At 43.5% G+C, this 15,120-nt stretch overlaps 1 protein-coding gene across 1 annotated transcript in view; it reads right to left on the bottom strand.

Moving 5' to 3' along the window:
* LOC309550373 (cytochrome P450 2K1-like) overlaps positions 1-15,120 on the bottom strand; it is a gene marked incomplete at its 3' end in the record, with an annotated part of 115,940 nt that overhangs the window by 63,304 nt on the left and 37,516 nt on the right. Inside the window, exons 6-8 of the mRNA XM_082250768.1 lie at positions 14,900-15,076; positions 14,499-14,640; positions 8,177-8,361 (exon numbers count right to left, since the gene is read on the bottom strand). Coding sequence (XP_082106894.1) covers positions 8,177-8,361; positions 14,499-14,640; positions 14,900-15,076 — 504 coding nt within the window. The remainder of the gene's footprint in view (positions 1-8,176; positions 8,362-14,498; positions 14,641-14,899; positions 15,077-15,120) is intronic.

The raw sequence follows: 15,120 nt of genomic DNA on the forward strand, positions 1-15,120 counted from the left end.
GACGCAGCTTGTCCAAGAACGCTCGAACAAGCTCCGGTGTGGGGTGAAGTGTGCTGGGGTCTTGAGCTAGGTTGTAGAGGGAGCTATAGAATTCTGCAAACTCGTTAGTAATATCTCGAGGGTGTGACAGTCTTGCGCCAGTAGTTTTGTGGGAGAGGTAAGAGATGCGGGAATTAACTCTACGTTGCTTAATGCGAAGGGCCAGGGCTTTACCGGCTCTATTTGCATGAGCATAAAACCTGAGTTTAAGAGTTTTGAGGTGATGGTCATAACGTGACATTAGATGGGATTTCAGGGATTCCCGCTTTTGGGACAATTGCAATAATACAGTCTGGGTGGGCGAGGTCTTGTGCAGGGCCTCCAGGACCTTAATGTCGGCTAGAAGGGTAGTCAGCGTTTTGTTGTAAGTTTTCCTCATCCTTGCAGACTGCTGGATACAGACACCGCGAATAAACGCCTTGTGTGCACCCCACAGAATCCAAGGATCCGAAACAGAAGGGGTGTTAATGTCAAAGTAGGAGGATAATTGGCCCCTGATGAATTTACCCGAAGAGGGATCTTGCAATACCCTAGCATCACATCTCCAGATTGACGTCCGTTCCCTGGATCCAGACTCCTCCAACACCATTTCAACCGCCGCGTGATCAGACCAGGTGATATTCCGAATGACGGAGGAGGAGACCTTACCCAGCAAAGGGAGATCTGTCAAAAACATGTCAATTTGCGAGTATGAACCATGTCTATGAGAGTAGAAGGAGTAGTCCCTTTCGGAGCCATGAAGGCACCGCCACACGTCATATAACTGTTCCTTCAAAAGAAGGGAGTTGAGGGAGAGTTGTCGGCCTCGGGCGGGCGCCGAAGCGTCAAGCCCAGGGTCGACAACCATGTTCAAATCCCCACATACAACCAGATTACCATATACATTAGAGGTGACCGTTTTCAAAAGCCTGTGGAGAAAGCGTTTTTGGTGGCTGTTAGGAGCGTACACAGCCACAAGAGTCAGAGGAGTCGAGTTGAAGTCCCCTTGAAGAATAAGAAACCTTCCTTCAGGATCGGCAGTATGCGAGTGAAGCCGGAACGCCACAGTATCTCTTATTGCGATCATCACACCCTTCTTCTTTTCAGGGGCATTGGCGAAAAATAGAGCGGGGAAGTTCCTGTGGGAGAAGTTCGGATGTTTACCAGATTTAAAGTGGGTCTCTTGTATGGAGACCACATCCGCTTTGCTGTTGCATAACTCAGTCCACAAGGAGAACCTCTTGGCCGGGTGGTTAAGGCCATTTACATTCAGGGATAAGAATTTGATGGTCATGGTGGATATCTGAAGAAGTTCGGAGGCTGCAGGAGTCTGAGGCCAGTAGACAGGGGTGTATGGAACAGGAGATCAGTAGCAAACAGAAACTGGAACAAAAGGTGAGCTCTGGAACAGCGGGGCAGGGAGGGAGTCCAGGTGCAGGGTGTGCCAAGCGCAGGAAAAAACATAAGAAGTAGTCCAAGGGCAGGCAGTGCCTGCAACATTAACACAGGGGCCATGCAGGTCAGAGACACTAACTAGGCCAGGGACAAAGGCAGAAGTAGCGGGGTGTCTTTCCCAGCCCCAGGGGGAAAGCTTCTAGATTTGTCTCTCTTGCGTGAGAAGACTTGCCAGTCTCCAGAAGGGTCTGAGGCGGACAGGGGTGCCTCAGGAGGAGCAGTGCGGTCTACCAGGATTCCCCACTTGGTCAGTAGAGACATACCTTCTTCCAAGGAGGAGATGGTCACCGTGGAGTTCTGATAGGTGATGGTGAGCAGGGCTGGATGCTTCCACTCATGGGGAATGCGATGGTTGCGGAGGGCCTTGGTGACAGTGGCCAGGTTTCTACGCTTTTGCAGCGTATGCCTAGAGAGGTCCGGAAGGACTTGAACGTTGGGGTGATCACCAGGCATAACTTGCAGTTGGCGGGCAGCTTGGAGGATCCTGTCTTTCACCTGAAAGAAGTGCACCCGAAGGAGGACATCCCTAGGCAGTTCAGGGGCTATGAAGCCCGGCTTGGGGATCCTGTGGATACGATCTATCTCTAAGTCAGAGGCTGAAAGGGAAGGGATCAAGGCAGAGAAAAGATCAGTAGCCACTTGCCTGAGGTGTTGGGGCTGAACCGTCTCTGGGATCCCCCTCAGTTTCAAATTATTCCGACGGGATCGGTCCTCGAGGTCCGCTACTTTATCTCTCAGCCACGCAATGTCCTCAGCGTGGCCGTTGTGAGCAGCCACCATGGTGTTGAGAGAGAGAGAGCATTTTTCCATGGATGTTTCAACACGCTCTACCCTGGTCTCCAAATGTCTCACCTCCTTCTTGGTCTGAGTGAGGCCTTGGTAGAGGTCTGAGTGGAGGGAAGACCAAAGGGAATGCATCATGTCTTTCAATAGAGAGGCAGACACTGGCTGGTCTCCTGAGGGGAAGGCAGCAAAGGGATCCCTTGGTGTCTGCGCCGGGGTCTCCCCAGACCGTGGAGAGGCCGCTGTGAGATCCATCCCGCAGGCTTGATCTGGGTCCGGTGGCGGGGAGCTCCACCTGGGCTTTTGCTTTGCCAGGCTCCTGGCTGAGGGTGAGGGAGGAGTGGAGGATCCGGACGAGTTTCCACTGTCCAGGTTCGCTACTTGCCTCACAGGCTGGCCTGGAAGCTCCCTCTCGCCGGAATAGTGGGATGCGTGCTGTTGCGGCCTACCCGCGCCATGCTGGCGGAGACCCGCGGCGGAGGAGATGAGAAAACCGTCCAGCCGATTCACCTGCGATGAGCCCTTCTTCCCCTTCATCCTTCCCGGGGGCTATAGAAGCGTCGGAGAGGTAAGTTTACCCGCTTTGTGGGCTGTAGTGGGCTGAAGTCCCGGATGGCCGAGCGGAGCTGCTGGTCTAAGCGTCCATCTTGCAGCGCCGCCTACTTTTTTTTTTGTGAGAATGTCAATATAGCAGAATGTGAAAAATATTGTTTTTTTTTTTCAAAATTGTCGCTCTTTTTTTGTTTATAGCGCAAAAAATAAAAATTGCACAGGTGATCAAATACCTCCAAAAGAAAGCTCTATTTATGGGAAAAAATGGACATCAATTTTATTTGGGTACAGCGTCTCACGACCACGCAATTGTCCGTTAAAGTAATGCAGTGCTGAATCGCAAAATAGGGCCTGGTCAGGAAGGGGGCAAATCCTTCCGGTCTTAAAGTGGTTAAAGGTGCATTGGCCCAGGAAAATTGGAATTGTTTCGTAATAGCATTTTTAAGAGATGGTGAAATGTTAAGACCCAAGATTTGACATTTACTTTCATTAATTTTGTAGTACGAGACCAAGCTAAAGGTATGTAGTAGCCTTTGTAGCTCCTGAAGTGTGCCAAGTGGATTAGTGACTATCAGAGAGTCCAATTTTATTCTGTGTGGGGCCTGTTTGTTTTCCTGTCACCTTAGGAGATGAACGGATCATTTGTGCTAGAGGTTCCATGATTAACCCAAAAATAAGTGGAGACAGTGGGCAGCCCTGTCTGGTGCCATTGGTAATAAAGCTCGGAGGAAAGTTCTCCAGATGTAAAGACTTTGGCTGAAGGTTGAGAGTAGAGCGCTAATACAACTGATACGATTGGGCCTTGTGGCGCCTGGAGCTTGACGCCCTTTAAAGAATCCTACTTGGTTTCTGGTGAATTAAAGAGGGAAGAATGCTCAGTAGTCTGAGAGCTAAGGCTTTTGCGTAAATGTTTTATCTGAATTAAGTAATGAGATAGGTCTATAATAGCTATCTAGAGAGGTGTCTTTATCAGGTTTGGTATCGTGGTGATCACTGCCTGTAGTATTTCTTTAGGGAAGTGACCCTTGGTCATTGCTAAATTGTATATGTTTACTATGTGGGGGATCAGTGTATCTGTAAATTTTTGGTAGTATTCATTGGGATATCCATCAATCCCTGGGGTTTTGGATTTAGGTAAGCTAGAGATAATTTTCTTGATTTCTGTCTCTGTAAATGGGCAACATAACGTAGATACCTGGTCGTCAGTCAACCTAGGTAAGCGAAGTGGGTGGAGGAAGGAATGTATCTGATCAGCACTAGGTTGTGGGGTCTGTTTATCTGCCTTAAGATCATATAGACCAGCATAGTAATCTTTAAAAATTTCTGCTATACCCCATGGGGAACAAATATTTGCTCCAGAGGTTTTGTTTTGTATTAAGGGAATTTTCTGCGAGATGCCTTTGCCTTTAAAGCATTTAGCCAAAAAGGCACCTGCCTTGTTTTTAAGGGCATAGAAGTCAGCTTTAAGTGTTTTAAAATGTTTTTCATATTGGTAAAGTAGTAAATCTCTAAGTGATATCCTCAGCTTCATGAGGTCTGTTGAGGTTTGGTGAGTGGGATTATGCTTGTTCACCTCTTCCAGTGATCAAATATCCTGCATAATTAGCTTGAGGCATTTTGAGCATTGCTTTTTAGCTCAGGAACTAATTTGGATGAGAATACCTCTCATGAACGCCTTGTGGGAGTTCCATAATACAAAGCAATTCATGGAATGTATATCGTTAGTGGAGAAGAATAAATTGTGTGCCTCATCAATAGATTTCTGGGTTTCCGGATACGAGAGTAGGTAAGTATTCATTCTCCAAAGGGAGGCAGGTCTGAGTTTGGCTGAGTAAGAGAAGGTGATTATGATAGGGGCATGATCTGACCAGGATATGGTCTCAATCGTGGAAGAGGTGACATGTGGAAGGGCCCATTGGTCAGTCAAGAAAAAATCTATGTGTGTATATGTATGATGGGCCATAGAGAAAATATGTATAATCTCTTACAGTATTATGATGACACCTCCAGATGTCAAACAGGTTATGTTTATGGGAGACGCATTGAGGGTGCATGGTTTATGTTTGGACTTGGTGAATGAGTCAATTGTTGGATCACCTACTGAGTTAAGGTCTCCACCAAATATTAAAAAGCCTTGTCGGCAAGAGGAAATCTTCTTCAGTACTTTCTTTAGAAAAGCAACCTGTCTGACATTTGGGGCATAAACATTTACTAGGGTATAAATTACATCATTGATTTTACATACTAGGATAATAAAATGACCGTTGTCATCTTTCAGTGAAGAGATCAGTTGAAAGTTCAGAGAGGCAGCAATGAAAATGAGGACTCCAGCTTTTTTTTCAGAGTTTGCAGTGAAGATGTGTGCCATGTTTTTCAACTAAAGCTTAGGCTCTTTATTTTTGGCAAAATGAGTTTCTTGCACGAATAGGATTTCTCCATTAAGAGAGCACACTTCATTATTAAAAGCCTTCTGTTGAAGGGGACTATTAAGTCTGCGTACATTGAATGAAATAAATTTAAGAACCATGAGAAAATAACAAGCAGCTAATTATCTTGTCGCTCCTCCTATAAAGCATATGTGGTATTATGATGTCATCTTGGAAGTGTCTTTTGATAAGGGTTTCAAATGAGAATTCACTTTGCAGCTGTACCTGTAGGGCAGTGGTCCTCAACCCTGGTCCTCAGGTCCCACTAACAGGCCAGGTTTTCAAGATAACTGAAATACATCCCAGGTGATATAATTTGCTGCTCAGTGATTGAAGTATTCTAGTCTGCATCTCCCCAAGGTAATACTTAAAATCTGGCCTGTTAATGGGTCCTGAGGACCGGAGTTGAGGACCACTGCTGTAGGGTTTGCTTCTGTGATGGAGGTGTCAGGTTCACATGTGTTGCATAAAACCAGAGATTAAAGTTCTGAAGAACCAGTGAAAGAACATACAAAAAACCTGTAAAAACATTTCTGGGAAAAAAGTCCAGGAAAAGTTGACTTGGTGTCAGTAGACCTAGGAAGGAGAACACGAGTAGTGCATTACCGTAGCTTCATATGGGAATGAGCAAGACAAGTTCCCAGGAGTGTTCAGGACCAGTCCATTGTCAGTTTGGGCGGTGGAGATTTGTCAGGAATTGTAGCATCAGGTTGTAGGATCTTCCAATCTTTCAGCAGCTTGAGGCCTTTCTCCAGAGAGTACACTGTATATTGTGTTGTTTCGTAATCAATAGTTTGGTAAGACGACCCCACTGATAGTGTACACTGTGGTTGCGGAGTGCCTTTGTCAGTGTGAGGAATTGCTTCCTGGGGCAAATGGTGGCTGCAGACAAATCTGTGTACAAAGTAATTCCAGAGAATTTTTCAGATAGTGCAAGGTTAGCTCCTGCTGCTTTCATCACTTATTTAATATGAAAAAAGTGAATCCTGGCCAGGACATCTCTTGGAAATGTATCAGGTAAAAAGGGCGGTTTGGAAATGTGGTGACTTGAGCCCTATCAATTATGAGATCCATATTCCCAGCTTTAGGTAACAGTTCAGACAGGGGTTCAGTTACAGTTTCTAGGATCCCTCTGAATTTGATATTATTGCATCTCGATCCTCAAAGCCAGCAAGTTTGGAGTTAATTTTTTGAATTTCTGTATCATGTTTATTAAAGGAATCAATCAGGTCATTTTGTGCGTGGCATACATCACCAATTTTATCTTCTGCTTGGGACACCCTGAGAGAGAGGTCTTGGATTGCTGTGGGGACCACTGAGAGCATTCTGGACGCGTCAGTGTGTAGAGAGCTACGCAGGGATATGAGCATGTCCTTTAAATCTATTAGGGAGACAGACTGAGATGATGCTGAAAAATCTTCTAGTGATGGTGTGGAGGGAGTACAGGCAAAGCCCAGGCAGGAAGCATAGAGTGGGGGAGCTTTCTGTTCTCCCTGCTTGCTTTTTTTACTTTTGGCTGGGCTGCATGTGGTGGGGCTGTCTGGAGGGGTCAACTCACCCTGGGATTGCCATGGTGAGAGAGGTCTCATGCTGTCAGTCTGTAGAGCAGACTGTGTTGGGTCGATGCCGGCTGGAGCATGGGCGCCGGCGACATCTTTGACGGTCGTGGACAGAGGAAGACGGATAGAAATCTGTTAATTTCTGTGGCCCTGAGCTGATATTCATTCTCTTGGTCATGCTGGTGGCAGTACGCGGGGTGAGTGCTAAGGCTCAGGGGTTTGGATCACGTCCCGTGTGGCTGTGGAGGCCGCTTTAATGCACTACCTCCGTGGAGCTCCTTCACTCTTGATAAAAATAATGTTCTTTAGCAAGGTACATACATTCCAGATTAATAATTATGCTACCAGAATTAGTGTGTGCTGCAAATTGCCTTCAGCTTTGCTCCTGTTTCTTCTTGCCAGAGGTTGCCATTTTGCTGAAGCCCAGAGCACCTGAACAGCAGTAAATCTTTTGGCTGTCAGAAGATTGGCCTCTACAAATTTGCCAGGGTCCCTAAAAATAGAGAGCAACTGAGCATGTGCAGAGCAGGGTGAGACAGTGTATTCCTGGATTTTAAACATTATAGGCACTTATTTTTAATATTTTAGATAGTTATACTTTGAAAAGGGGTCAGCCTGAAGTCATCTAGCAGGACTTAAAGTGGATGTAAACCATCACATATACCCAGTGAAGTGAACAGCCTCAGATGATACACAGAGATGAGACAAAACTCCCTACATAAGCTTTACATATATATCTACTGTATTCAGCTTTCTAAACTCTTTAGAAAGGGCACATCATGTTACAAATTTTTCTTCCTGTTTCAGCAGTGGGAGGGGAGTCTAGGCATACCACTGTGTGTGAGCTGATTGGAGGAAAGGCACACATCCACCCCCCCCCCCACATAGGTAGAGAAACAAAGACACTTGCAGAGCTGTGCTGTGAATAGACAAGCTCTCTGCTAATCTATCTCTATGTTCTCACCCCAATACAAATGTTCAGCTGCTTTTATCTCCTGTGTCAGAGAACTTTTCAGAAGTTATCATGCTGATACCAGAGGAATGGAGCAGCAGAAAGACATGGGACTTAGGGCTTTGGAGAGAGATAGGTAAACATTACTGATATTTGTGCCCAGGTCAGATTTCATGAATGTGGTTTACATCCACTTTAATTTTTTGACTAAAGTTCCACTTTAGGTAAACCAACCCACATACCAGGCATACCATTTGTCTAGTACAGTCCACCATCCTCTAGTCATCATTCCTCACATCATACTTCTAGTTCCAACCTACATATTTGATGCATGTATACAGCCCCAGAGATCCCGGCTCAAAGCTAGCAGTATCTTTATAACATTTCCTGTGAAGAATTAAATAATGGGGCATAAAATATTTTCTGCTTACTTTTGGAAGAAAGTAACCCCTGAAATTGACATCTTTAGTAGTAGCATGTGGGATATTGGTTGGACCAATATTTCCGAATCTTTGAATTTCGTGAATAACAGCATCTGTGTATGGCATGTCCTTACGGTGACCAGCATGTGGCGCAGATGATCCAATCACTTTTTCAATCTCACATTGAACTTTCCCTGATTAAAAAAAAAAAAAAAATCAGTATATTATATATATATATATATATATATATATATATATATATATATATATATACAGCATCTCATTAAAGTGAGTATACCTTTCACATTTTTGTAAATATTTTATTATATATTTTCATGTGACAACACTGAAGAAATGACACTTTGCTACAATGTAAAGTAGTGAGTGTACAGCTTGTATAACGGTGTAAATTTGCTGTTCCCTCAAAATAACTCAACACACAGCCATTAATGTCTAAACTGCTGGCAACAAAAGTGAGTACACCCCTAAGTGAAAATGTCCAAATTGGGCCCAATTAGCCATTTTCCCTCCCCAATGTCATATGAATCGTTAGTGTTACAAGGTCTCGGGTGTGAATAGGGAACAGGTGTGTTAAATTTGGTGTTATCGCTCTCACTCTCTCATACTGGTCACTGGAAGTTCAACATGGCACCTCATGGTAAAGAACTTTCTGAGGATCTGAAAAAAATAATTGTTGCTCTACATAAAGATGGCCTAGGCTATAAGAAGATTGCCAAGACCCTGAAACTAAGCTGCAGCACGGTGGCCAAGACCATCCTGCAGTTTAACAGGACAGGTTCCACTCAGGAAAAGGTTGCCACAGTCGACCAAAGAAGTTAAGTGCATGTTCTCAGCGTCATATCCAGAGGATTTCTTTGGGAAATACACGTATTAGTGCTGCTAGCATTGCTGCAGAGGTTGAATAGGGATGGGGGGTCAGCCTGTTAGTGCTCAGACCATATGCCACACATTGCATCACATTGGTCTGCATGGCTGTCATCCCAGAAGGAAGCCTCTTCTAAAGATGATGCACAAGAAAGCCTGCAAACAGGTTGCTAAAGACAAGCAGACTAAGGACATGGATTACTGGAACCATGTCCTGTGGTCTGATGAGACCAAGATAAACTTATTTGGTTCAGATGGTGTCAAGCGTGTGGAGCGGCAACCAGGTGAGGAGTACAAAGACAAGTGTGTGTCTTGCCTACAGTCAAACATGGTGGTGGGAGTGTCATGGTCCTGGGCGGCATAGTGCTGCCGGCACTGGGGAGCTACAGTTCATTGAGGGAACCATGAATGCCAACATGTACTGTGACATACTGAAGCAGAGCATGATCCCCTCCATTCAGAGACTGGGCTGCAGGGCAGTATTCCAACATGATAAGGACCCCAAACACACCTCCAAGACGGCCACTGCCTTGCTAAAGAAGCTGAGGGTAAAGGTGATGGACTGGCCAAGCATGTCTCTAGATCTAAACCCTATTGAGCATCTGTGGGGCATCCTCAAATGGAAGGTGGAGAAGCGCAAGGTCTCTAACACCCACCAGCTCCGTGATATCATCATGGAGGAGTGGAAGAGGACTACAGTGGCAACCCTTGAAGCTCTTGTGAACTCCATGCCCCAGATGGTTAAGGCAGTGCTGGAAAAAAAATGGTGGCCACACAAAATATTGACACTTTGGGGCCAATTTTTACAATTTTACTTAGGGGTGTACTCACTTTTGTTGCCAGTGGTTTAGACATTAATGGCTGTGTGTTGAGTTATTTTGAGAGGACAGCAAATTTACACTGTTATACAAGCTGTACACTCACTGTCATGTCTTCAGTGTTGTCACATGAAAAGATATAATAAAACGTTTACAAAAATGTGAGGGGTGTACTCACTTCTGTGAGATACTGTATATACAGGTGCATCCCATAAAATTAGAATATCATCAAAAAGTTTATATTTCAGTAATTCAATTCAAAAAGTGAAACTCATGTATTTTGTATAGATTTGTTACACACAAAGTGATATATTTCAAGCATTTCTTTCTTTCAATTTTGATGATTATAGCTTACAGCTAGTGACAACCCAAAATTCAGTATCTCAGAAAATTAGAATATTACATAAGACCAATAAAAATAAAATAAAAAATAATACAGAAATATTGGCTTACTGAAAAGCATTCCATGTACGGTATAGTATGCACTCAATACTTGGTCAGGGCTGCTTTTGCATGAATAACTCCATCAATATGGCATGGAGGCGATCAGCCTGTGGCACTGCTGAGGTGTTATAGAAGCCCAGGTTTCTTTGATAGCGGCCTTCAGCTCGTCTGCATTATTGAGTCTGGTGTCTCTTATCTTCCTCTTGACAATACCCCACAGATTCTCTATGGAGTTTAGATAAAGCAAGTTTGCTTGCCAATCAAGCACAGTGATACCATGATCATTAAACCAGTTATTGGTACTTTTGGTAGTATGGGTAGGTGCCAAGTCCTGCTGGGAAATGAAATCAGCATCTCCATAAATCTGGTCAGCACAGGGAAGCATGAAGTGCTTTAGAATTACCTAGTAGAGGGCTGCACTGACTTTGGACTTGATAAAACACAGAGGACCAACACCAGTAGATGACATGACTCCCCAAATCATCACTGACTGTGGAAACTTCACACTGCACCTCATGCAACTTCGATAATGTGCCTCTCCACTCTTCCTCCAGACTCTGGGACCTTGATTTCCAAATGAAATGCTAAATTTTCCACAGTCTGTGATGATTTGGGGAGCCATGTCATCTGCTGGCTTTGATCTACTGTGTTTTATCAAGTCCAAAAAATAAAAAATGCCATTCATTAGGGAACAGGTCTTTTAGTAGGAATTAAAATGCAATAATAAAAATAAAAATAAAAAATAATATGCTTAGGGCATACCATCTTGCATATGAAGTAGCACACCTGTAGGATGTGCAGTGGTGATCGAAAGTTTGGGCACCCCAGGTACAAATTTGTATTAATGTGCATAAAGAAGCCAAGGAAAGATGGAAAAATCTCCAAAATGCATCAAATTACAGATTAGACATTCTTAAAGTTAGATTTTATTTCCATCATTTACACTTTCAAAATTACAGAAAACAAAAAAATGGCGTCTGCAAAAGTTTGGGCACCCGGCTGAGTTAATATCTTGTACTGCCCCCTTTGGCAAGTATCACAGCTTGTAAACGCTTTTTATATCCAGCCAAGAGTCTTCAATTCTTGTTTGAGGTAGCTTTGCCAATTCTTCCTTACAAAAGTCTTCCAGTTCTTTGAGATTTCTGGGCTGTCTGTCACGCACTGCTCTTTTAAGGTCTATCCATAGATTTTCAGTTATGTTGAGGTCAGGAGATTGTGAAGGTCATGGCAAAACCTTCAGTTTACGCCTCTTGATGTAATCCCCCGTGGATTTCGAGGTGTATGTGTATGTAATAAAGTACAGCGCCACAATGACAAATAAGTGGAAGAAAAAGCATAGACTAAACAAAGTCCATAAAGTCCGTGAAGCCAGATGCTGAAGTGCAGAAATGAATGCAAGAGGATTCCAACACCATAAGTGAGAACACAATCCTGACGATCACCACATGCTCATATAAGGTGTTTAGGATCATTATCCATTTGTAGAAGCCATCCTCTATTTAATTTCAGCTTTTTCACAGATGGCATCAAGTTACCATCCAAAATTTGCTGAAATTTTATTGAATCCATTTTTCCTTCTACTCGTGAGATGTTCCCTGTGCCACTGGCTGCAATACAACCCCAAAGTATGATTGATCCACCCCCATGCTTAACAGTTGGACAGAGGTTCTTTTCATTAAATTCTGTGCCCCTTCTTCTCCAAACGTACCTTTGCTCATTCCGGCCAAAAAGTTAAATTTTAACCTCATCGGTCCACAGAACTTGTTTCCAAAATGCATCAGGCTTGTCTATATGTTCATTTGCAAAGTTCAAACGCTGATTTTTGTGGTGAGGACGTAGGAGAGGTTTTCTTCTGATGACTCTTCCATGAAGACCATATTTGTACAAGTATCTCTTTATAGTGGAATAATGTACCACAACTCCAGTGTCTGCCAGATCTTTCTGGAGGGATCGTGCAGTCAAACGTGGGTTTTGAATTGTTTTTCTCACAATCCTGCGAGCTGTTCTGTCTGATATTTTTCTTGGTCTTCCAGATCTTGCTTTAACTTCCACTGTTCCTGATGACTGCCATTTCTTAATTACATTCCGAACAGAGGATATTGACATCTGAAAACGCTTTGCTATCTTCTTATTGCCTTCTCCAGCTTTGTAAGCGTCAACTATTTTCAGTTTCAGTTTTCTAGACAACTGCTTAGAAGATCCCATGGTACTGATTGTTGGGGCAAGGTCAGATGAGTCTGGGCATTTAAAACCTTTGAGATTGACATCACCTGGTCTTCCCAGACGATGATTGAGAACAATCCATGACACTGGCAGGTCTCAGCCTTGCAAAGGGGGCAGTGCATGCTATAAATTCTGCAGGGTGCCCAAACTTTTGCAGACACCATTTTTTTTGTTTTCTGTGATTTTGAAAGTGTAAATGACGGAAATAAAATCTAACTTTTGTTGACATATTATAAGAATGTCTAATCTGTAATTTGATGCCTTATGGAGAGTTTTCCATCTTTCCTTGGCTTCTTTATGCACATTAATACAAATTTTTACCTGGCGTGCCCAAACTTTCGATCACCACTGTACTACAGCAAAAGTGACATTTGGATTGAAATCGGTTGCAATTGGCCCTGCAAGCTGTGGGTGGCCTTAAAACGCTTGGGTAAACAATCACTGTTCAGAAGCACTACTCTATTCAGGCAACTGCAGATGCCATGGCTGCTAAACACAACAGCCGTCAATGGAGATTCCTGAATCCATGTATGGATAATGATAGTTTTTGCCTATCTTATTGAAAGCTGTGGTCCTTCTCATTTCAATGAGATTAGCTGATTCAACTTGTATCAATGAAAATCTGTACCTCCAGACATCTCAAAAACCGACTGCTAGGTCATTTAACCACTTAAGCCCCGGAGGATTTTCCTGCTAAACGACCAGGGGGTATTTTGCGATTCGGCACTGCGTGATTTTAACAGACAATTGCGCGGTCGTGCGACGCTGTATCTAAACGAATTTGGCGTCCTTTTTTTCCCCACAAACAGAGCTTTCTTTTGGTGGTATTTGATCACCCATGCGATTTTTACTTTTTGCGCTATAAACAAAAAAAGAGCGTACATTTTGCAAAAATAACAATATTTTTCACATTTTTTTATATGAAATTCCCCAAAAAAAATGTAAAAATCAAAATTTTTTAAAATTTTCGGCCAATTTGTTTTATGCTACCTATGTTTGGTAAAAAAAAATCGCAAAAAGCGTATTTTGATTGGTTTGCGCGTTTACTAACAAAGAGAAAGATTTCTGTCATTTTTGGTGTTTTTTTTTTTAACGTGTAATGGCGGCGATCTGCGATTTTTTTTGCGGTACTGCGACATTGGGGCGGACAGATCGGACCCTTGACTGACATTTTTGACACTTTTGGGGTTACCAGTGACATTTCTACAGTAATCAGTGCTATATATATGCACTGTTACTGTAAAAATACACTGGTAGTGAAGGGGTTAACTTTATTTGGGAGGGAGGGGCTGTGTGTGTCCCTAGGGGCGTGCTTTCTACTGTGATTGGCTGTGGCTTGAGCTGTAAGGACACTGATCAACGGATCTACGTAGTAGATCCATGTGATCAGTGTTTTTACACCGAGGAGAATGACAGGTGGCTTGTTTACACAAGCTGCCTGACATTCTCCCTCTCCCCCGCCGATCGCCGAGTGACTGGCGGACATCGGGTCCGCTGGTCACACGCGCGGGGGGGGTCCGTGACCGCGCGGGAGCGGGAGCGCGCCTCCGCGGGCGCGCGCTCGCTCCCCAGAGCCTCACAGGCGAGCGACGTAGACCTACGTCACTCTGCCTGGCAGGGGCTGACTGCCGCAGTAAATATACTGTGAGCAGTCGGCAAGCGGTTAAAGATTTGGGCAAATAGAAACCTTTCCAAAATGATGCAGTCTCTGATTGGTTTGTTCTGTAATAAACTTCTCAGCTTTAGTTCAGCTAATGGAGGCTAACTCCAATATCTGACGCTGCATCTGTTAGTAGGTATAAGTCACTATAGGAAATTACCATCATAAATATGGTCCAAGCATGGGGAATATAACAACGGTATAATACAGTAATCAACATTATTTTTAGATAGGTGTTAGAACAAAAACACAGCTGCATGGTCATTTATGAAGACTGTACAAGATTTTGCTTCTCTCTTACTTTGGATGTCTGGGTAAATTATCATCAACAGAATTCCCCAGCGAAGCGTGGTCGAGGTTGTCTCCATCCCAGCAGAAAAGAGATCGGTTACAAGTGCTGTTAGGTTTTCATTGGTGAAAAATAACTCATGACTGGGCTTCTCCTGAAAAATTGAGTTTTGTAAACTTTGTGATAGAGGCTATGTGGCCATTGTTATTTCTATAAATGTATCTGATATTAACCCATCCCAACTCCAGCTTCCAAAAGGGCCCGTGTAGCAGTTATATATTATTATACATTTTCTGACAAATATGAAGTTTACCTTAGTAAACTAAAGTATTAAGTAATTATTTTATTCAGCAATATTGGTGTAATATCTTTGTATTAGTGGCTTCTTCTCTTTTCTGAATCTATTGCCTTACCTCTTGCTGTTTCACCAGGAATGCATCGACAAGGTTCCTCTGGTCATTGACGTCCAGTTGTTTCCTTTGGGTTGTAAAGGTTTCCCTAACAAATTTATGCATTATATCCACGTTTTTCGTGACCGTTTTGTGTGTTCCAGGCAACCAGCGGATCAGTGATGGAAATGCATTATACAACTGCCCCAAAAAATAAAAGCAACTTAGAAACAATAACATACTGT

This window comes from Pelophylax lessonae (assembly GCF_965119305.1).
Source record: "Pelophylax lessonae genome assembly, chromosome: 3".
In the NCBI taxonomy this organism is placed as follows: Eukaryota; Metazoa; Chordata; class Amphibia; order Anura; family Ranidae; genus Pelophylax; species Pelophylax lessonae.